At 43.7% G+C, this 23,396-nt stretch overlaps 1 protein-coding gene across 1 annotated transcript in view; it reads left to right on the top strand.

The window, feature by feature from the left end:
* The window catches only part of Gldc (glycine decarboxylase), a 93,152-nt gene that overhangs the window by 59,529 nt on the left and 10,227 nt on the right, over window positions 1–23,396 (top strand). The window contains exons 16-21 of the mRNA XM_036209422.1: window positions 6,026–6,101; window positions 11,901–12,026; window positions 13,987–14,136; window positions 16,307–16,419; window positions 17,703–17,844; window positions 20,716–20,827. Coding sequence (XP_036065315.1) covers window positions 6,026–6,101; window positions 11,901–12,026; window positions 13,987–14,136; window positions 16,307–16,419; window positions 17,703–17,844; window positions 20,716–20,827 — 719 coding nt within the window. The remainder of the gene's footprint in view (window positions 1–6,025; window positions 6,102–11,900; window positions 12,027–13,986; window positions 14,137–16,306; window positions 16,420–17,702; window positions 17,845–20,715; window positions 20,828–23,396) is intronic.

Here is a 23,396-nt window from a genome sequence, read left to right as displayed (position 1 = left end):
GTTTATCCTTGCTGGGCATGGTGGCACACACCTGTAACCATAGTATTCAAGAGGCAGAGGTAGCTGGAGCTCTGTGAGTTCAAGGCCAACATGGCTCTACATAGTGAATTACAGGCCAACCAAGGCTACAAAGTGCTGTTTTTTTTGTTTGTTTGTTTGTTTTTTAAATCCTGTTTGTTTGTTTAATCCCTGCTTTTCCATTTATTTCCTTAAAGTATAAACCCAGGGGACATTTATAGCCTGGTTGAGAAAAGTCTAATAATATTTAATTGCCTTTCCATTTTCCATTGAGCCCAGCATGGCTTGCTTCAACTTGATCCCAGAACTCTTTTTGCCATTCTTAAAAATCACTCAATAGTACACACTCAAAAGCACATTCTAGAAACCTTTGGTTCCAACTTCTGATACAATGTTTAAGGCAAACAGAAACAAGAAGCATGTCTCTCAGGGACACAAGGGGAAATAAGCTGAAATTATTGTTAGTGTGTTTGACTTCTAAAGCTGAGGAAGCTGCTGTGCTGGCTACTTTTATGTTGACTTGACCTAAGGCATAGTCATCAACAGAGTGGGGAGCCTCTGCTGAGAAAATGCCTCCATAAGATCAAGCTATAGACCAGCTGGTAAGGCATTTTAGTGATTGATGGGGAAGTCTCAGCTCATTCTGGGTGGGGGCCACCTCTGGGTTTGATGGTCCTGGCTTCTATAGAAAGCAGGAGCAAGCCGGAGGAGCAACCAGTAAGCAGCACCCCTCCATGGCCTCTGCATCAGCTCCTGCCTCCAGGTTCCTGCCCCATTTGAGTTCCTGTCCTGATTTCCTCCAGTGATGAACAGTGGCATGGAAGTGTAAGCCCAAACAAATCCTTTCCTCCTCAATTTGTTTTGGTCGGGGTGTTTCATCGACAGCCATAGTAACCCTAACCAAGACAGTTGCTTTTGAAAAAAAGAGTGCAAATGGGTTGGGAAGGATGGTTCCGTGAGTTCAAGGGCCTATTGAGCAACCATGAGGACGTAGGTAGGCATCCCAGGGCTCCTACATTTCAGATAGGAGGCAGATTCTTCAGGATCTGTTACTGTTTTTTGTGGGGGTGTTTTTTGCTTTGCTTTGGATTTTTTTTTCTTGTTGTTTTTAAGTCTAGACAAGGTCTTGCTGGCCTCAAATTCATAGCAATTCTCTTAACTCCAATCTCCCCAATGCTGAAATTTTAGGCCTGAGCCACCAAGCCAGGTTCAGCTTTTTTAACTGTTACAGTCCAGGAAATATTTTAAACTCTTTAATTGGGAAAAGATCTCACTATGTAGTTCTGGCTGGCCTGGAGACTCAATATGTAGATCAAGCTGGCCTCAGACTCATAAAGATCTTTCTGCCTCTGCCTTCCTGAGTGTTGGGATTAAAGGTGTTGGCCATGCCTGTCTTTTTTGTTTGTTTGTTTGTTTGTTTCTGTTTTTGTTTTTCGAGACAGGGTTTCTCTATGTGGCTTTGTGCCTTTCCTTGGAACTCACGTGGTAGCCAGGCTGGGCTTGAACTCACGGAGATCCACCTGGCTCTGCCTCTGAGTGCTGGGATTAAAGGCATGTGCCAACACCACCGGGCCCATGCCTGTCTTATTGTCATTTTTGGTGTTAGGTCTGACTGAGGGCCTCATGTATTCTATGTCAGCCATCTGCCACTACAGTACTTGCTAACTCCTAATACTTTTTGACTTATAAAAATGCAACATCCTGAGTTGGACGTGGTGGTACTCTCCTGTGGTCCCAGCATTGGGAGATGGAAAGAGGAGGAGGAGCAGGAGTTCAAAGCCAGCCTAGGGCAACATGAGAGCCAGGGGGAGATCTGGGGGAGAGGTGAGGCTTAGTGTGTTCTCCGCTCCTGAGTTCTTGTGTTGCTGTTTGTAGTGTGTGTGTGTGGAAAATATGTAGAAATATTTTTCATAAAAATACTGGCTAGAGTGTCACCTTTCTCCAATATTCCAAAGCAGCTTTCATTTGAGAAAATTTCCATAGTGTCCATGAATTAAACATCATGTTCTTCTTTAGACACAAGGAAGGACGAAATGTACCAAACCTAGATAAAACTAAGCTGGTATGTGGCAGCTACTTCTAAATCTCAGGCTTTTCACCCAGGATTCCTGGCAAGGGGGCTCTAATAAAAAATAAAAATCATCGAGCTTTATATAGTCTTAAGTTTTTGTTCCACTCTTAGGAAAAGCCATTTTAGCTGTTATGAACTGCTTCCCTGTCTCTGTATACAATTTATTTTTTATTTGAGTTTTTTCTCACACATTGACTCTGTATGTACTTGTACAGACAGCAGCATCTAGGCACCTGGATACGGAGGCTTTAGTTAGCCAGAAAACAGTGGGGTCTCCTCAACTCCAGCCTCTTGCCAGCTCTTTGGTTCTTGATTCAGTTATTCTGGTTTCATCTAGCATATTGAACTTTCTTAGGGATTCTTGGAAGAATGTGTACTGGTTTTAGATGAAGTTGTCCACTGGTTTCCCTTCACTTTGCACTGAACAGTGAAATGCATGGCCACTCCCCCCCCCCCCCCCAGCGCCCCCCCCCCCCCCAGTGGCCGCAGAGGCAGTTCAAGCCACTGCTCACTCACACGAGTGGGTCTGAGGCTTGCCACCCCTAAGCATTGCCTCCTGCAGCCTCCCTTGTAGCTTCAGGCCCTCAGCTCTTCATTTCCAATAGATGTTAAATCTATGTTTTGAAGTTCCCTTCCACATGAGATACTTTTCTGATTGCCTCTGCCTGGTTTATACAGATGAGCATTTTTCATAATACTTTTTCACCAAAAGGTGGCACTCATAACTTTGTTTAATGATTCCTCTGTAGTTAAGCTTCACATGGCATTCAAACATACTTGCAATATTTAGACGAGACAGCTGATATTAAGAACATCTAACGGAAAAACCGTTCAGCATTTCCATCCTTTCACATAGTGCTCTCCTATTGGATTACTGTCTCTTAGGTCCAAACAATGTCATTCTAAAAATATATATATACTTATTTATTGATTTGTGTATGAGAAAGTTTATGTGTGTAGACACATGTACCACAGCATTCATGTGGTTGGAGAACAATCCACATGAGTCGATTCTCTTTTTCTTCCCACCATGTGGGCCTGGGGCTCAAATTCAGGTCACCAGGCTTGGTGGCAAGCTCCTCTTTAACTGATTGGCCCCTCCCACCATCTCCCATTCTCTTCATTCCTTTCTCATCTATGCCTTGGTTGAACTCTGCCACAAAACAAGATGAGTGGATGATATGAGAAAAAGCTGGGGTAAATATAAAATACAGTTTAGAAAATTTTGTTTTCTTAATATATCTACATCGTCCCCTCCACTTTCCCTCCTTCCAACTCCTTTCACCCCATCTTGACCCCTTTCAAATTCTTGTCCTCTTTTTTCTTTGTTTTACACACACACACACACACACACGCACGCACGCACGCACGCACGCGCAATCTGTTGAGTCTGTTTAGCGTGGTTGGTGTGTATATGACTTCCAGACTGACTACTTTCTGTTAAATAACTAATGAGGGAGCTTTTCCCTAGGGAAGACTAGTTGCTTGTAGTTCTCTATCTAGGAGAGGAGTCCCATGAGAAATTTCCCCTTCCGTGTTAGCGTGCCTATTGGTGTTGTCTTTGTTCATCTCGTGTTTAGGTGGCCATATTGTTGAGGTATTGAGGGTGTGGCTTCCCCGTCATTCCTAGGAGACACAAGTTTTCTTGCCCCTCATCAAGTCTTTCTGCCCATCTTCCTCGGTGTTCCCCAGCTTCAGGTTGTAGATGTGTTCCCTGGGGCTGGGCACCTGTGATCTCTTGTTCTCTGCAGGTTGACAAGTTGTAGTTTTCTCCAGTGGTCTCCATCTGCCATAAAGAGAAGCTGCTTTGATGAGAAGCAGAAGCTACACGTATCTGAGGTGTAAGGATGAGTGTTTTGAATGTAGTTAGGAACTGTGCTGGTTTAGTCACATGGCGGTTGTAGGTGTTCCAAGAGCCATGCCATTACTAGCCCTGTGTAGTTACCTACGTTTCTACTATCAGGCATGATTTCCTTCCTGTTGGGCAGGCTTATGATCCAATTAGACAGCTGTTGATTACCTCCAGGATACGAGGGTCACTATACATTTTTAAAAGTCCTTTTCTACAGGGGAAAGTGTTAAACCCACCGATCAATAATAAGATCACTACTACAGCTTAAAGCCAAATTTGAAGCAATCTTTAGTTAAATAATGGCCAGGTGGATGGGCTCTGTTCAGGTCCATACACAGGTTCCCAGGAAATTGCCTAGAATTAAAGCTTGTAGCTACACAGAGAATCCCTGTTATGAAAAACAAGAAACAGGGCTGGAGAGATGGCTCAGAGGTTAAGAGCACTGTTTGCTCTTCCAAAGGTCCTGAGTTCAATTCCCAGCAACCACATGGTGGCTCACAACCATCTGTAATGAGATCTGGTGCCCTCTTCTGGCCTGTGGGGATATGTGCAGACAGAACACTGTATACGTAATAAACGAATAAATCTTTAAAAAAACAAAAACAAAAAAAAACAAGAAACAAACAAATAACAACAACAATAATAAAAGGTGTTAAGTGTGCTAGTACTTTGGTTTCAGAAGTCAATAAAGCCAATGAGTAGCCTTTGTCTGTGGAAAAAGCAGGGAAGGGTAAAGCTGATTCAGTGTTGGGGGACAACTGCTAGGTGTCTTGGCTCTTGGCAGACATGTTTTTGTTTGTTTGTTTTTGTTTTTGTTTTGTTGCATTTAACTAAAGCCCCAGTTTAGCCAGTCACTGTCTGGCTTCCCTGCATACACCCCCCCCCCCCCACGCACACAGGTGATTGAACACAGGGCCTCGAACTTGACAGGCAAGCACTCTACCCCAATCCATGCCCCCATCCCAGAGTTTGCTCTTGTGACTTTTAGTCCTCGGGACACTACCTGCTCAAAGAGCAGTTAGTTTGCAAAGGAAACCTGTGTCTCCTTGACATGAGCCAACACCATTCTAAACTGTCCATCAGTCACTGTTAGCCCATGGGTGATACTCTAAGCTCAGCTTTGGCTATAAAATGAGGGTGCGGTGGAATATATTTTAGGGAGTGCAGAGTGGAGGACAGAGCATTGTGAAGGAGACAGAGAGACTTACTGCACACTTCCCACGCCTTGCTTCATGGTGTTCCAGGACATCGATCCATTTGCCATTGACTCAGCATTGCTCACGGGAACATTAGTCATTAAGAATCCTCTTCAAGTGGTGCCTACAAGATAATGTTTGAGTTTCTAGTAGCTATGCAGATTCAGGGATGATGCCATGGCAACAGCAGAAAGTTGCTGTGGAGATAGTGTGACCTTTGTCTGACTCAGTATCCGTTAATATTAGAAAGAGTTTTATTATTCTAGGTGTGATCATTTTGTTGCAGTTATAATTTTAAAATATCTTTCCTTTGAAATATATGTACTGGTTTAATCTGATGAAACATGAGCCTGAACTTTGTTTTATAATTGCTTAGTTCAGCATAAAAGGGTTTAATTAAGCATGTATTTTAAAATGAGATTCATCATAAACTAATCCTTATATTTTCTTATAATTTCAAAATTTCTCTCTTATTAAAGCTGGGTAATGGGTTCCTTATATTTCCTTATATTTTACCAGTCAAATTCCCTTAATGAAACCAGGTCTGTCTGATGGTCCTGAGCTGATAAGCAAGGCCCCCCCTTTGGTTAGTGCCAAGCTGCTACTTTTGTTCCTGTAAAGATCCTAGATGAACTAGGACCATGAGTGCATAATGCATGGCTAGTGTCTGGTAAATCCTGAATGAACCCTAGGACTGTGCCTGCTTAACATGGTTAGCATCTGGTAAATACTGATTGAACCCTAGAACCGTGACTGCTTAATGCATGGTTCATTTCTGGTAAATACTGATTGAACCCTAGAACCGTGACTGCTTAGCGTGTAGTTGGTATCTGGTAAATACTGAACGAACAAGTGAGATCACAATCCTGACTCTTCTTGTCTTTGCAGTGGAGCCCAAGGGGAGTATGCTGGACTGGCCACTATCAGAGCATACTTAGACCAGAAAGGAGAGAGGCACAGAACGGTGAGCATGGGCAGGTGGCGCTTTGCTCCCTGTGGGTGGTCACTGGCTCAGATCAGAGGGTCCCTTTTGTTCTGTGGTGTCTGCCTTTCTAGTCTTCTTGGAAGTGAACAGGGAAGCTAATATCAAGAAACACATTTCTGTGAACGGACCATCATGATCCTTGACTCCAAAACATCCCATGTAATCACTGTGTCGGAACATATCCAGACATAAACGGCTTTTGTGCAAAACCAGCATATGGAATCAGCCAGCTGGCCATGGGAGTGTGCTCTAGGGAGCAGAGGGAGGCGGGCAGCAGGATCATTTCCAGGGCTGCCCACCTCCTTGGCTCAGCCCTAGCCCTGGGCCAAAGACCGTAGCAGTTTTGAGCCTAGCATGGTCTGGTCATATGTATCCTCAAAAGATACCCATTGGATGAATATGTTCCCCATGAGACTGTTCTCAGCTCTAAACAACCATGATGGGGAGCAGATGCATTTCTGCTACACTGATTGCTTAGGGCATGGGATCGAGTGTGTAGAAATGACTCCTCTCAAGATTTCCTGGGGACAAGCTGGTGCTACCAGGCACCACCAGGTTCCCAGAAAGGTGTGTTGTGGTCTAACCAAAGCCTCTAGTTATGGCCAAAGGAGGCCTTTGTTCCTGGTCCCTCCATTTTGGAGGCCAGCTCTGTGCTAGTGTTTCTACTCAGCTGTGGGGTAGGTGTTAGAAGCAGGACAAAGGCCCCGACTATTTCAGGACAGTTCCAGAAGGTTCTTACCTAAGATTCTTTCCACTCTCTGGTACTTTCCAAACCTCAATATTTACCTATTTCTGTGTTCTGACACCTGGAAATAGTTGCTTTGATATAGGAGTTGGGGACCATGCCCAAAACTCCAAATTGCCTAAGTAGATAATATCAGTGAGTTGGTAGTCCAAGCTCAGGTCCTTCCTGAGTTTATTGAAGTTGAAAGAATTTTCTGGCTAGTCTGGATTTTGCAATGAAGAATTTTGAAACTTTCACTTCCTCCTTGGAAAAAAATGGAGAAGGAACATTGTCTCCCTGTGTCTTACCATTGGGAATAGAATTTTTTCTTTTTTTCCTGTGGTGCTGGTTTGAACTCAGGCCTTTCCCACACTGGGGCAATACTGTACACCTGAGCTACATCATCAACAACTTTTGTTTTGTTTGTTTGTTTACTATCATTATCACAGACACATAGCCCAGGCTGGCCTCATATTCTGTCCCGCTGAGAATGCCTTGAACTCCTCCCTCGACCACCTGCCTCCACCTCCAGGTGCTGAGAGTATCTCTCTGAGCCCATGCCCAGCTTATTTTGATATTTTGATTGGTTTGCATGTGAGTTGAGGTAGGGTCTTAGAACCTAGTTGAGGCTGGCCTTGTTTTGATATTTTGATTGGTTTGCATGTGAGTTGAGGTAGGGTCTCAGAACCTAGTTGAGGCTGGCTTTGTTTTAATATTTTGATTGGTTTGCCTGTGAGTTGAGGCTGGCCTTGTTTTGATATTTTGATTGGTTTGCCTGTGAGTTGAGGTAGGGGCTCAGAACATAGTTGAGGCTGGCCTTGCACTTTTAAGTGTTTTCTCTAAGCAGTGGGTTCACAAGTGTGTTCTATCATACTTGTCATTGAACTGATTTTTAACAGTTGTTGAAATAATCCATTTATGAATTCAGAAGTTCCTGGACCCTGGGCATGCACAGGGGGACAGTGTGGTGGCCTGAGATCTGATGATACAGTAGACAGATATTCGAATTTGGATTTGTTCACTCAGTTTTCTTGAGATGTTCATCTCTTAACTATGAGGAAAAAGTGGGACCTAGGAATGTTCTTAGACCTCAGAGCCTCAGAGAATTAGAAAGGGAACTATGGAGCTGAGATATCCAGTGACAGAATACCAGATAACCCACTCCCAGTTCCTTCATGGTTCCCAAATACCCATCAGCCTTGGAACTCCTTGTCATTGACTCTTTCACTGTTGTATGTTTGGGTCTCAAAAGTCTTACTGTGAGACCATCCACACTACAGAGCTGTTGCTTGACAGAAACCATCAAACCAGTGGTTCTCAACCTTCCTAATGCTGAGATCCTTTAACAGTTCCTCATGTTGTGCTGACCCACAACCATAAAGTTGTTTCGTGACTACTTCATAACTCTAATTTTGCAACTGTTTGTGAATCATAATATAACTATTTCAGAGATGGAGGTTTGCCAAGGGGGTCTTGACCCATAGGTTAAGAACCATTGCACCAAACCCACACTGACAGTGTCTGTGGAAGACCCATGACGAAGCAGTGATAAAGGGCCAGCCAGAATTCAGATTCTTTCCACTCTCTGGTACTTTCCAAACCTCAATATTTACCTATTTCTGTGTTCTGACACTTGGAAATAGTTGCTTTGATATAGGAGTTGGGGACCATGCCAGAAACTCCAAATGAGGGATCTTCTGAATTGGGTAGACCTCCATCTTCGGTGATTGGTTGTCTGTGGCTTTCACTCCATGTCTGAGCATCCCAGTCCTCCTTCTGTACCCCCTGTGCCCTGGATGTGATCTTCCCTGGCACCATTTTGCACACTGGACAGTAAGAGGAGAAAGGTAGGGAAGCCCCCTCAGCTGCTGAGCTCAGAAACACAATGGAACTCAACAGTCTGGAAACGTTGGCATCCTTCTTAGACAAACAGTTTTAATTTAAGCCCCCTTTTAGAGAAGAAAACAATGACTTATTTTTCAAATAACCAGAGAAGATTTTCCACATTAGTGATGTCTAAGGCAGCTGCTCTCACACAATAGGCCCTAATGGAGCTCAGTTGACGTATCCTTGTCTCTTGAAAAGGATTTGGAGATGTTATGTGCTATAAAACTGCCCAGCTTCCCGATGGTTCTCTGCCTTCAAGCTGCTTTTGGAAGTTATTCCACATTTGTTCTTTGGTCAAGTCTAGGAGGCTCCTGAAATAGATTGCCCAAGCTCATGATTCATAGTTTAATTTGGGAAAAATAAATTACTTAGTAAACATATTTAACAGTCACCTTGTGCCAGGCACAAAGCACTTTACAGCTAATCTCTCACTTTGCTGGTCAAACCTCAACTCAAGTGTTTTGATCAGAGACTAAGGTTTTTGTAGAAAAGGGTTATTTTTGTTTTTTGAGACAGGGTTTCTCTGTGTAATAGCCCTGGCTGTCCTGGAACTTGCTCTGTAGACTAGGCTGCCTCGAACTCACCAAGATCCGCCTGCCTCTGCCTCTGCCTCCCAAGTGCTGGGGTTAAAGGCATGTGCCACCATCACCTGGTAAAACACAGAAGTTTTAACTTGTTATGCATTCAGCAGTTCTTTGGGGATGAAATATATGGTCTATACTAGGCTTCCTGGAAGTTAGGACAAGCATCCCCCTAAAAGATATAAGCGTACCTTAGAGTCTAAGGCTTGGAGAAAACATCAAACCTGGGTTACCTAATACTTCTGTGTCCAGCATAACCCTGTGATTTTAAAGTGAAGGAAAGTAACTTAAGGTCTCGGTAGACTCCACAGAACACAAGCGTATCTCTCTCCATTGTTCCAGGGTAGGATTAGTTTTCCATGGCTGCTCCAGCAAATGGTTGTAAACTCAGTGTCTTGTGGCAGCATTTGGGGAGACTGTCCTACAGCTGGAGGCCAGAATCGGGAATTGTCTTCATGGTGTTGGCAGAGTGCTTTCCTTAGGCCAAGCAAGGGAGGACCTTTCCTCCTGGGCTCATGGCCTCTTCTTGCTTGTCCGTCACAGCCCCTCCCTCTAGAGCCAGCTCCCTCAGATGACACCTGTGAGTACCCTTAGGAACAGCTGAAAATCCAAATTCAGAATAATCCTCTCATCTCCAGGTCTTTCAGTCTCTTCTGCCATAGAAGCTAACCCCGGTGTTCCCAGGCCTTGGGCATGAAAAACTTGGGAGAATGTTACTTGCCTAAACACAGGACAGTTGACATTTTCAGCTCTTATTTTTGTTTCGGCAAGCCCTTTGTATGAATTCTTAATTTTGGCCCACTAGAAATATTTTATATTCATTTTTAACATCTTTCTTTCCCATTCTTTATCAATATTCTGTCCTAAGGTATTACTTTCATCCTCGGATGTAGAATAAAAATAACTTGTGAGAAATAATAATGCCTCCAGCCTTGGTCCTGATAAATGAAGGGAAAAAAAAGTTTAACCACATAAAAGAAGTGTTTGAACAAAGAAAAGGATTGAGGAAAATTCGGCTTACACAGTATATGACTTACAGAAATTTAAAAGGAGTTTAGTCAGTTAGCAGGAGAGTGGAAACTAATTCCATTTGCCCTTTGCTTAAAGTTCTGATGGGGAGTGTGTGTGTGTGTGTGTGTGTGTGTGTGTGTGTGTGTGTGTGTGTGTGTGTGTGTGTGTGTGTGCATGCAGGTGCCTACAGAGTTGACCTATCTGATCCTTGGAGCTAGGAAGGGGATTGGAACTCAGGCTGCCTTCAAGAGCTGTACATCCTCTTAACTGCTGAGCCATTTATCCAGCCCTCTTCTCATTTTGTGTAAGTGCATTTGTGTACTTGAGTGTATGTTTGTGAATTTGAGTATATCTGTGTGTCTGTATAGGGGTTGGTGTGTGTGTTTGCACACGTTTTTCTTAAGTTGACCACTGTCTTGGAGGAATCAGCTGGAAGCTACATTTTTCCTTCTGAAGTCAATTTTTATAACCCCTCTCCAGAGGAGTTGCCCACACTGATTCTGTGATTTTCAAAGTAGGCTGACTTCTCCACTTGAGTTCTACTGGGGAACTCCTGCCCTGTCCTGTTTTGTTATGGTTCTCCCTGAGATCTGCAAACTGCGAGTTTCCTGTAACTCACATCATGATGTAGAGGAAGGGAGATAGGAACCCAGGCTTGCAGCCCTGTACCTACCATCTACCCACCCCCCATCAAAATCCTTTGTGGGGCTGCAGTTCAGTGGTAGAGTGCTTGGCTTGCCTGGCATGCATAAGACTCTAGGTTCAATGCTCTACCTACTCCTCCTGCTCCAGGAAAAACATCCAGTCAAGGGACTAGGGATGAGGTTCAGTGGTAGAGCAGTTGCAAAACATGTTCATCCCAGCACTGAAAACCAAGACCAAAATCCACCAGGTCTTTTGGTTTAGTGTCATCTGTAGTCTTGAGACACTGTCATTTCATCCACTGATGCCATGTCCCATTTTGTAGTTACCTACTGTACGGTGGATCATAGGCTTTATTTCTCTGTGTGCTACTGTCATAATGAATGAGTCATGTGAGCATAGGACAGGTGTTGATCATCTTCCATCCAGAGTTTCTGATCCTAACACAAATCATTCACAGCAGAGTAAGCACCCAGTAAGTGCTGGCACAGTTGTGTTGACCTAGGGAGACCCTGGGATATGTCTGTCATTGTCATCTGTCTGTCTGTCCTGGTTCAGCCAAGAGCACCACTGAAGCTGTGATGCGGCATTGGAGTCCTAGAGTTCAACTTCTGATCTTGATTCTTAGAGATGCTTTCCATACATTACATCTCAGAGAAGATTAGAAAAGGCACAGGCTGTCTTTAGTGGTCTAGATAGGGGAAGGCATTCTGACATCTTTAGGAAAGTGTTTGGGGATTCAAATGGAAACTTCTCTTGGGGACACTGTTTTGCAATAACAGCACCGATGACAGCAGATTTCAAGGCACCAGTGGCCAGCTTTAGTGAAAACACATGGCGCCTAATTTGTGTCTTAGGCATGTTAGGAGACTCCCTCTAACTTGAAACACCCTGATGATTTTTGTTTCTTTCTCTCTTCCTTGTGTTCTCAAGGTTTGTCTCATTCCCAAGTCAGCCCATGGAACGAATCCAGCAAGTGCCTACATGGCGGGCATGAAGATCCAGCCTGTGGAGGTGGACAGATACGGGAACATCGATGCTGCTCACCTCAAGGCCATGGTACTCACTCTCCCCTCCAGAGATGGGAGAGGTCTGGGCTGGGAAGGCACAGGTGATGGTGATGGTGGAGGGGAAGTAGACGGATGGCATAAACATTGTTTTCTCTTGTATTCTAATGAAAGACAACAATTCCTCCTCTGAATGGGTCTGTGGGGAAAGAGTACAAAGTCCAAAAAAAGCCCAACAATCTTTAAGGGAAAGAGAAAAATAAAAAGCAATTATATTTTTGGTCCCCAATTAAAACTGGCCATGTCTGCTATCCCCCTCCTTCCCTTGCAGATAGAAGGGCCTTTTCCCAGACCCCTCCGCACCCTGATTCTTCCACTTGAACTATTAATAAATTAGTAAATGAAGTATTCACTGTGATATCATAGTAAGAAGACTGCAGGGCCGCGTCCCTGTCCTCATATTCCTCCATTCATAGTCAGACAGTTGCATGGAGAACAAAGTACGCGTGACGCATGCCGATTTTGTAACTGTCCCAGCCATGCTGCTCTGGATTCCAGGCAACATTCTACCCTGTTTCCTCCAACACCCACCCCCACTCCTGGTCTCTCAACCTCCAGGAAGAGGTTGCCTAGCAACCGTATCTGTTTCCCACCAGTGGACTGGAGGCTGCATCTTAAGTGGAAGGGAAATTGGTGGAAAAACGATGCGATTCTGTCAGGGTTATTAGGCATGGGTACCGAGAACCTACGCAAAAGCCTTTAAAAAGACACTGAAAATACACAGCCCTGTTCATCTTTTCCATCCTCCCATTCCATTGCCTTTTTTTTTTTCAGCCACAAATATTCTGGGTCACTAACTATAGTTATTAAGTTTGTCTAATATAGAATATATGGAATACGACTTGATTTTCCTCCCACATTGCCCTGACCTAGAAATTATCCTTTGTTTATACAGTTGCTTTCTGGGGAGAAAAAACTGAGCGAAGTAGGAATAAACCGTACAGTAGTTCTCAACCTGTGGGTCATGACCCCTTTCGCAGGGGTCACCTGAGGTCACCGGGACACAGATATTTACATTATGCTGTTAACAGTAGCAAAATTACAGTTACGAAGTAGCAACAAAACTAATTTTCTAGTCAGGAGTCACAACACCATGAGGAACTGTATTAAAGGGTCACAGCATTAGGAAGGTTGAGAACCACTGGCATAGTGGCACATACTTGTAACACCCACACTTCAAAGGAGAGTGAGAAGTTGAAGGCTATCCTTGGCTATACAGAAGGCTGGAAGCCAGTCTGAGCTGTATAAGAACCTCTCTCTAAAACACAACAGTGTAGGGGAGATATTTATCAAAACTGTAACACTTCTCAAGAGTCTGTTGGAAGAAAGGCTGGAAAATGTACACCCTCCCAAAAGAAAAACAAAAACGAAAAAATCCCAGAAAGGCTACCTGGAAAATTAGCCATGTGCAGAGACACCTCCCCCATCCTCCCAATAGCCCAGGATGATTTTTGAGGCGGCTTGACCAAAGCAGAACCATATTGCAGAACTGGACCCAAGATACCCAAAAGTCATATGAGCAATCTCTTGCTTTTTATTTAATTTTGTTGAGACACAGTCTCATGTATCCCATGCTACCCTCAGAGTTGCTGTGTAGCCAAGGATACCCCAGCTTCCTGGATGCCATAGTTATGGAAGTGTTCCATTACGCCTAGTTTTTTATTTGGTACAGGGAGCAAGCCTAGGGCTTTGTGCATACTAGGCAAACCAGCCAAGCCACATCCAAAGCTTGGCTTCTTTATCCGGACCACAGATAAAATCCTGAGAAGACTTGCTGCCGCTTTGGGACGATTTATGAAGGAGCAATTGACTGTCATTTTATCCACTGTTGTAAATGGGGATGTTGTCAAGAATTCAAACTCCAAGACTTTGCCTTCCCTAATCCTTTATAATACAAAGCAAAGTCTTGGCTGAGAAAGGATCACTCACTCTCATCACTCTTCTCCCCACAGGTGGATAAACACAAGGAGAACCTGGCCGCCATCATGATCACGTATCCATCTACCAATGGTGTGTTCGAAGAGACTATCAGCGATGTGTGTGCCCTTATTCACCAACATGGAGGACAGGTCTACCTCGACGGGGCAAATATGAATGCCCAGGTGCAGACAGTGCTCACTGAGAAAATGGATAATGATATTTTATTTATTTATTTTAATATTTTAAAGGTTAATTTTATGAGTATGAACGTTTTGCCTAAATGTATGTATGTGCATCAGTGTGCTTGGGGCTTACAGAAATCAAAAGAGGACATCAGATCCCCCAGAACTGAAGTTTACACATGGTGGTGAAACACCGTGTGAGTGCTTAGACCTGCACTCAGGTCCTCTGCAAGAGCAGTAAGTGTTCTTGACTGCTGAGCCAGCATTCTAGGCCAGTTTTGTCTTGATTTTTAAAGCAAGGCCCTAAACTGATCCCCAGCAAGGAAAACCCTTCTCTCTGGCTTCTTGAGAGTCTCCTTTAATACATGACACTGAATTCAGACCCATGATTCTGTTCGTTCCCCTTTTCTTCCTCTGTTGTGATGCTGGGAATTAACCTCAGGGCTGTAAGGGATGCCATGAGGCTGCTCGAACTGACCACCCAAGCTGCCAGCTTCTCACAGACCACTGCAGTTCCACCGGTCCAGTAGGTCCTAGAGGAGGTGATAGGGTGGACAAGGTACAAGGGTTGAACCAAAGCAGCCCTAGGGATGAATGTGCTTATATTGTCAGGAATGCTGTTCCTCTGGGACGTTACTGGGCAGGGGTTCCTGATTCCTAACTGATGGAGTTCAGAGCCAAGTTCTGGCCGCGGTAGGTGCCAGACTCCCACAGGCCTTGGACAGGCCACTTTACCTAGAGTCTCGACTTCACCAGGCCCAAGGGCTTCAATCCTGCCTACCTGGGTTGCAGGAGTGACTGGGGGTCTGTGGAATGTGAACACCTGCCCCCTTACCTCTCTCCTTCTTTATTCTGATTTCATTCCTAAGTGTCGTCCAGGCCTAGCCTCCTGCTTCAGCAGCCTAAAGCACACGTGTCTGTCCACAGTCAAAAGTGGCAGGATTACCAGTTGAATGTTGTAGCTGGATATCTGAATGTCTCAGGAAAACTGGCAGCCTTACTCCTACTTCCTCAGCTCAGCAGCCTCTAGACCAGTGGTTCTCAACGTGTGGGTCACAACCTTTCAGGGTTGAATAACCTTTTCACCTGGATCGCAAATCAGATATTTACATTATAATTCATGACAGTAGCACAAATTACAGTTGTGAAGTAGCAATGAAAATAATTTTATGGTTGGGGTCACCACAGCATGAGGAACTGAATTCAAGGGTCCCAGCATTAGGAAGGTGGAGAACCACTGCTCTAGGCCATCTAGCTATGCACATAATAAATACCCAGCCTTGAATTGGCCAGAGAGTGCGTGGGAGCCCACAGAGGTTTCTTAGTGAGATGCAAGCTTGTTTTACCCAGCAGGGCTGCATAAGGGGATGGATTGACCACATGGTTACCAGGTGCTTGGAAGGGTCTGCACTTGGCTATGCTGGGGGGAGGTCTGTTGCCCCACCCCTTGGCATTCCTTTTGAAAAAGCCCTTTAGAAGAGACAGAAAGGGCCAGTGGATAAGGATCCAGGCCCTCCTGAGGTTATCCTGTGTTGCTATCTGTCTCTCCCTTTCTCTGTTTTTATCTATATCTCTTATCCCTCATTCCTCAAGAGTACTCTGGGGAAAAAAGTGGGAATGGGTCCCTCACAGTACTGACACTGGAAAAGCGGCCTGTCCAATAGGATGAACATGCTCTAACTTCAGGCTTAGTGACTCTGCCTCTCCTTCCTCTTAAGGTAGACATTTAGGTACAGACTGCCCAAAGTACGTATCTTAAATCTGAATGGGGCTAAATGGTCAGTTGCTGTTTCCATAGAAACCACAGTCACTTTGGCTGTGAGAGGCCAGGCTGACAGCAGAACTTCTAGGAATCCTTTTCTTGTTGATATATTAAAGTTACCTTGTGTGTGTGCATACATGTGGAGGCCAAAGGACAACTTGTACAAGTCAGTTCTCTTCTGATCGTTGATTACCTGTGTCCTATGGATCAAACTCAGGTTGTCGAACACCTTTTTATCCACTGAGCCATCTCACTCTCCCTAGGAAGCCTTTTCGGTGAACACTGTGGCTGTGGCTCTGCCTTTCCTTTCCTGGGGAGACAAACAGCACAGAACAGCATGACCTTCCCTCACTGGGAGGAGCCTTGCCAAGCTCTGACATTTACTTCTGCTCTTTCCCTTCGGGGCAGGTGGGAATCTGCCGTCCTGGAGACTTTGGATCTGATGTGTCTCACCTAAATCTTCACAAGACCTTCTGCATTCCCCATGGAGGAGGTGGCCCTGGCATGGGGCCCATTGGAGTGTGAGTTGTGGGCTTGCTGGCTTCAGGATTGTTTTGGAACAGGATGGCCCCAAACCTGTTATTCTTCCCACTCGAGTCTTCAAGTATCAAGAATACCTTCATACCTGGTGCACTTCCAGCAGCTGGATGCAGACCTGGGCAAGAGTGTTTTTAGAATGTGTCCAAAGAAAAGTATTAACTTGTTTTAGGATTCACCGTGTTCACCCGGCCTCACTGAGCTCTTAAGCAAGCTTATTAACTGTCACGAGCAGGAGACTTTTCTAAAGTATGTGGGGTCAGAACTGGAATGTGAGTTCCTGTAAATGTCACAGAGGGTTGCACCTAGATTTCCAAGAGCTTTTTATTTTTTTGAACTTGTTTCCTTTACATGCATATATATTTTATCTTTATATATATGTACATATATATAGCTAATAATATTGAGAGTGAATTGGATTAAAGGCACTTAACTCCTTACAGCTTTAATTTTTATTACATCTGTGATAAGTAAGGAGGAAACAAACTTTATTATTAGAGATAATCGGATGAAGTCACAGTTTGCTAAAGAAATATTTCTTAGCAGTTGATAGCTTCCTCTCTATAGTAAGAACAGCCTTATCCAGAGCTTCTGGAGTTTTCTTTCTTTTTTATTTATTTAGGTTTTTCCAGACAGGATTTGTCTGTATAACAACCCTGTCTGTCCTGGAACCCATTCTGTAGACCAGGTTGGCCTCGAACTCACAGAGCTTCTTCTTCCTCTGCCTCTCAGGTGCTGGGATTAAAGACGTGTGCCACCACCACCCGGCTCTTCTGGAGTTTTCAGAATGTGTGGTGGTGGTCTGGGAGGGAGGGCAGTGTTCAGGGTTGCTGGGAGCCTGGCTTTCTTGCCTTTCCTTTTGATTTGTATTACGTATAGTGAATGAGTGTCCTGGGTGGTTCAGAGGAAGTGGAATGGGGTGATGTTCATGTGTTAGCCTCCAAGTGGAGTGCCTGGGGCATCTTTTCAGCAACCCTCCATACTCAGTAGACCACTTAGAAGGATGTGGGGTTTGCTATGAGGGACCTCTGTGGGGCTGCCTCTGCCCTGTCCTCCACCACAGTTCTTGGAAGCTGTTAGGTAGTAGGAAAGGAAGGAAGAAATTGAGAGATCTCGCCTTCGTTGCTAAACTTCTTGTCTGTCCCCTAGAAGGGTCAGGTCCCTACCACCATCAGTGTGCCCCTACTAAGAATAGAGTTCCTAGAGAACCTGCCCCTTTAGTTTAATTGTACCTTTTTGCATCATTTCAATGTGGACTTTAACACAGGAAGAAGCATCTTGGTCCCTTCCTGCCCAGTCATCCCATTGTTTCCATAAAACCAAATGAAGACACCTGGCCAGTGGGGACTGTCAGTGCGGCTCCATGGGGCTCCAGTTCCATCTTGCCCATTTCATGGGCTTATATTAAGGTGAGGCCTGTGAACATATGTTGCTATGGAGAAGTGGGCTCTGAGACTTTCTCAGAGGGGTTAAAAATGTGAAGGAATCTGTGACTTGAGAGAGATTCAGTGAACACACACTGTTGGTGACTGGCATCAGTGCCAATGTTGAGGTGGAAGAAATCCTCTAGAAGGCCATCTAAAATTGTTTCATCTGTTCCTTTGGGTTCTCATGATGAGTTTACATTTTTCCAGACACAACTAAGCCCCATGAGTCATGTGAATGTTCTAGCCACATCATGTGGTTTCCTGTCAGATTCAGACAGCGCCACCAGCAAAAAGCTGTGCACACAGTTGTTATGACACTTTGCTGAAATCCTGGAGTACATGTGAGGGTGCATTTCACTTCACATTGTATTTCTTGTCGGCTTGGGGGATGAGATGAGAAGTAGGGGAAATTTTGAGGGGAGGGGGTGGTTCTAAAAGTGCTGCACTTTGGGGCCTGGGGAACTAACTGTGTTTTCAGGGGTAATTGGGCTTTGTTAGAGAACAGGCTTACTCCCCACCCCCTTACCTTTCTCCACGGAAACACTCAAAGCAGAATTGATTTTATGCAGCTTGTTAAGACTGGTCTGCCCATCTCCTAGAATGTCAAGTCTGTGGATAGGCACTCTTGCTCAGTTGCTAATTAGAGCAGCTTTTTCAAGCCAAGGCCTTTGTTAAAGGAAGGGTGACTACTGATGAGACAAAACCCGAACCCGGCTATACAAATTGTGCTGGGTAACTGTGAGCTAGCTGGCTGTTAGTGAATGCTGTGGCATTTATGATTCTTCTTCTTTTTTAAAAGCTTATTTTCTATTTTGAGACACAGTCTCCTTATACAGTCCAATCTGGACACAAGCTTGTAGTCCTACATCAGCCTCCTAAGTACGGCACTATAGGCACGAATGGGTCACCGAGGCTGGCTGGTATTTATTGATTCCTTTTAAAATAATATTTTGAGACGTTGTGTATTGTATTGTGAGGGTGTTTTGTCTGCATGTATATCTGTGCACCCTATCTATGCAGTGTCTGTTGGCTGCATCAGAGCCCCTGGGGCTGGAAATACAGGTAGGCATTAGCTACCATGTGGGTTCTGGAAATTGAACTAGGGTCCTTTGGAAGGGCGGCCAATGCTCTTAACTGCTGAGCCATCTCTCCAACCCTATGATTCTTTTATTTTTCCTTCTTGGTTTTGTTTTCTTTTTGAGACAGGGTCACATGTATAAAGGCTGTCTTTGAGCACCTAATCTAGCTGTCTATATTTCCCAAGTGCTGGCTTTGCAGGCATGTGTCTCCATGCATGGCCAGCTTCATTTATGATTCTTAATGAAAAGTTTCTTGGAAGCAAGAACAACATTTTGTACCTCGGAGCTCTGCAGCTGCCTTTAAAACATCATGCAAGTTGTTTGCAAACTAGAGGAACAAAAGAAAGGAGAAAGAAAATCTGCTTCTTTGCAAATAACCAAATCCCCAGTTCCCTTTGATCCATGGGTTCTGTAAACATGCATGATTTGTGCAAACATATTTGGGCTGGAAATGGCTTCTTACTTATAGAAAATAAAGGCCCCTAAGGCTGTTTTGGCCGTACGCCTAGAATACCAGACAGAGCATGAGTTTCAAAACGAAGTAAGTAGTTTTTCTTTGAGCTTTATTTCAGGCTGTTATTTCTCCCCTTGACACAGCTGGAGCTTTTTTCCCCTTCCCCTCTGCAATCCACTGTGGGTACTCTTTAAGGATAGTCTCTCCCTGATGCCCCACACGCCCCTCCTGGCTTCCTACTACCTATACTACCTGGTCTCAACAGCACGTGCCTTGGCCCCATCTCACTGAGAATGAAACCCAACTGATGTAGACTTGTGCTTCGAGCCATCAGCATTTCCAGAATGGTGCTGGGTACCTCTGACATGTAGCATAACAGGCAGCCATTGGCTAGACTAAGTCCACGTCAAAGCAAAGGCTTAGAACATGAGGTTCCAATCTATTTTGCTGTGGTGACTTCCAGATGACAGTCACTTGCCTTTCCCACAACTGGGCTATTGTTGGTCCTCTGATTTAGCATGTTTCCCCTTTACAGATCCAACCTCAACTCATGTACTCATTTTTTCAAGTTTATGGTAAAGTTCAGCTTTCTCTTTAGAAAGCCTACTTTGACTAACCTGGGCCCACATTCTTCTCACTTCACTTTGGACTTCGTACCAACTTTTTCATTCAGTTATGTACTTGGATGTGAGGTCCCTCTCAGTCATGAATATTAGTGTAATCTAGATTTTTAAACCTTTTGCTCTTGGTGACTTTTATCCTGTGTGACAGCAGGGACTCAACCACCAGAATAAGAAAAGATTGAATCTGGCAGTTGGCAAACATGAACATGAATATTGTTTATGTTCCCCCCTGTGGACAATGGAAAGGCAAACCACACAAAATTGATGTGATGGATTTTGACCAAGATCTCATCAGATTCCTCAGAATTGTCATTATATCTCAAATTCATAGTAAACAAAAAATAAACATTGCAACACTTCTAACCTAAAGAACAGTGCTTTTTCTTCTTTAGAAAGCAGTGGTATGTGGTCAACTATGCCCTGCTTTGTTATTAAGACCTCCCTCCCGCAAAAAATAAAATAAAAATAAATAAAAAAACAAGTAAAATTAGTGCTTAAAGAACAAAAATTATTTTATCATAGAGTAGGCTGACAGATCTCCTTCCTGGAATTTTTCAATTCATTTTCAAACTGCAGTGGGTGGTGAGCTGGTGAATTCTTCTGGATGAATTTAACTGGGGTATTTGCTTAGTGGCTTGACCATTCACTTTACCATTCAATTCAGTGGTTGATGGCCCTTTTTTTCTCTTTGTTGCAGATGATGGGAGGAAAGGGCCTCAAAGAAGCCACAGAAATTGCTATTTTAAATGCCAACTACATGGCCAAGCGATTAGAAAAACACTACAGAGTCCTTTTTAGGGGTGCAAGAGGCAAGTATCAACTCTTTGATTTTCTTTTTTCTTTCTTTTCTGTTTTTGTCCCTATAAGCAAACTATGCTTGATGTAGATATGATTTTGTAAGTGGGAGGGAGACTTCTATTTCTTATCATATACAAAGGAAAGTATAGAATTCTTGGAAATATAGCCAACTTACTCATTACTATGTACAAGGCTATCCCAGCCTAGTCTACACAGCCTAGTTAAGCAAGGGGCCTACATCATACAGAGAGATGTTCACATGAACACCACGAGCCCATCATTCACAGTGCTATAAAGGTGTCTCAAAGAGTCGAGCCACTTAGCCTGGGCAGAGCCAGGGTGGAGCAGTTTGTTAAAGGTCATAGCTATTTAATATGTGCAAACACACAGGAACCATCCAGGTAAAGAGGAGTTCCTGTAGGGTGTGCTTGATTTGAAGTGGGATAGGAAGAGAGTGGGCCAGTGAGATGAGGTCAAAAAGAAAGATTGGTGCCTTGACGGTCTCAGAAGAATCTAGACTTAGAACTCCTGAGTCAGACCATAGCCATTAAAGGTGTCCCAGCTTGAGGAGTGGTATGATTAGATTCATTATAAGGCTGAAAATTGTCAAGGCAGTGAGAGTAATGGGTTCTTGGAAGTATAATGAGTTGGACATGGTTACTCATTAGTGCAGTGTGTTGAGTAAACATCTAGGCTTACATTAGAGCTACTAAGAGGTAGGAGAACAAAGCCAACCTAGAGGTGATAGGTGATGGAAGTAAGAACCAGGTAGGGGGCTAGAGAGATGGCTTAGCTGTTAAGAGCACTTACTGCTCTTCCAGAGGACCTGAGCCAAATTTCCAGCACCTCAGTTAGGCAACTCACAATCACCTGTAATTCCAGTTCAAGGGGATCCAATGTCCTCTTGTGACCTCTGAGGATGCCTGTATAGATGTGGCACACACACACACACACACACACACACACACACACACACACACACACAAATGTGTATAAAGAACCAGGTAGATGTTTAGAGATGTGGCTGCTCTAGTTGGGGAAGGAGAAACCAGGAAAGAAGATTGAAACAAGAGCAAAGCACCTCTCGCAGACAATGGTGTTGAGGGTGGTTGGTGGTGCCTCCTGGGGCTCTTGGCTCCTCCAGCCCAGTCAGAGTGGACATCTACATTGCTTACCATCTCTAAAGGCTCTTCTGGACCCAAAGGAGGACTTTAAGAGTTGGAAAATAAAAAGAAGTGAATAACTAGAAGCCCTGGGTAGGTACTCTCCAGAGAGTAGAGAAGAAGGATGTGAGGAATATGTCTCTAAGCAACACAACAAAATTCATCCTCAGTTACTAATTAATTCAAATATAGCTCCTGTGTTGTGGAATCTAGCCTGATGTATTTGCTTTAATGATTAGTTTAAGTATTTATCTTGTCTGGTTATATAAGTGACATATATTGTTCAGTTTACAAGTTTTGGGAAATAAAAAAGCATGGAAGAAAATTTAAATACTTGCATCCATCAGTCAGATAAAGCTACTATTTAATGCTTGGCTATATTCCTTCCTCATTACTCTTATACAGTTAAGCTTACATCACAAGGGGCTGGTGAGAATAGACTGAAAAACAACAAAACTTAAAAAAAAAAAACTTTGCCAATTTCATGAATGAAAAATAATGTCTTAATTTACATTAATTTTTCTTTGATTTCTTGATTAGTTTAATTATTGGTGGCAGTACTAAGTTTTGAACCTGGGGCTTCATGGTGGCTAGGCATGCACTCTACCAATGAGCTATCACAGCCCTTAATTTTTTTATATTACGTTTAACTTTTGGCAGCATTACTGAGATAGAATTAATATACCTTTTCAGATAGTTTACCCATTTAAGCTACATAATTCAGCAATTTTTAATATGTTCACTGATTGCAAAGTCTAGTTTTAAAAGCAGGAATTAATGTGAATTAAACTGATTGGGGGTGGTTGGTTCCCATGAGAGAGGGTCAGATGTCACCATACACTTGGCATTTATGTTGTGGCTTTGGGCAGAGCCTCAACCCATCCTGTGGGATTTAAAGTATGAAAAGAAAGGATGAAATTTCCATTTGTTTTGACATTTTACCCCAGAATTAAATTGCAAATATCATTTCTCAATCCCAAACTGAAATGAATTGGTGATTATAGACTTGATTTCTCAATCCCAAAGTTCGTCAAACCAAACATTGGCTCATGCTGGTTCGCTAAACACATTTGTTACACAATTTGAAATCTCATATTTCGGAGCCTGAGAAACCAGCACCATTGTGCCTTCTGGGGACTCAAAATAGCCATGTTTTCAATCACACTGTATTGTAACGTGTCCAGCGGCCCTATTAGAAGACCAATGTTCGTCTTAATCACATTTACTAGCTCTAAATCAGACGTTGGAATTACAGATGCCTGTGAGGCAATCATTGTAATGAACTCCAGGCTTGTCAGCATGAGGTGGTTCTCTGAAATTTGAACACTGACTAAACGGTCTAGGCTCGTGACTTTTGCAGCAAACAAGGATGAGAGGCAAGAAGGTTAGGTAGAGAATCTGCAGAAGTAGTTACTCT

Source organism: Onychomys torridus, chromosome 1, assembly GCF_903995425.1.
Source record: "Onychomys torridus chromosome 1, mOncTor1.1, whole genome shotgun sequence".
Lineage (NCBI taxonomy): Eukaryota > Metazoa > Chordata > Mammalia > Rodentia > Cricetidae > Onychomys > Onychomys torridus.
Note: the sequence above shows the minus strand (reverse complement) of the source record. Positions and strands in the feature narration are given on the sequence as shown.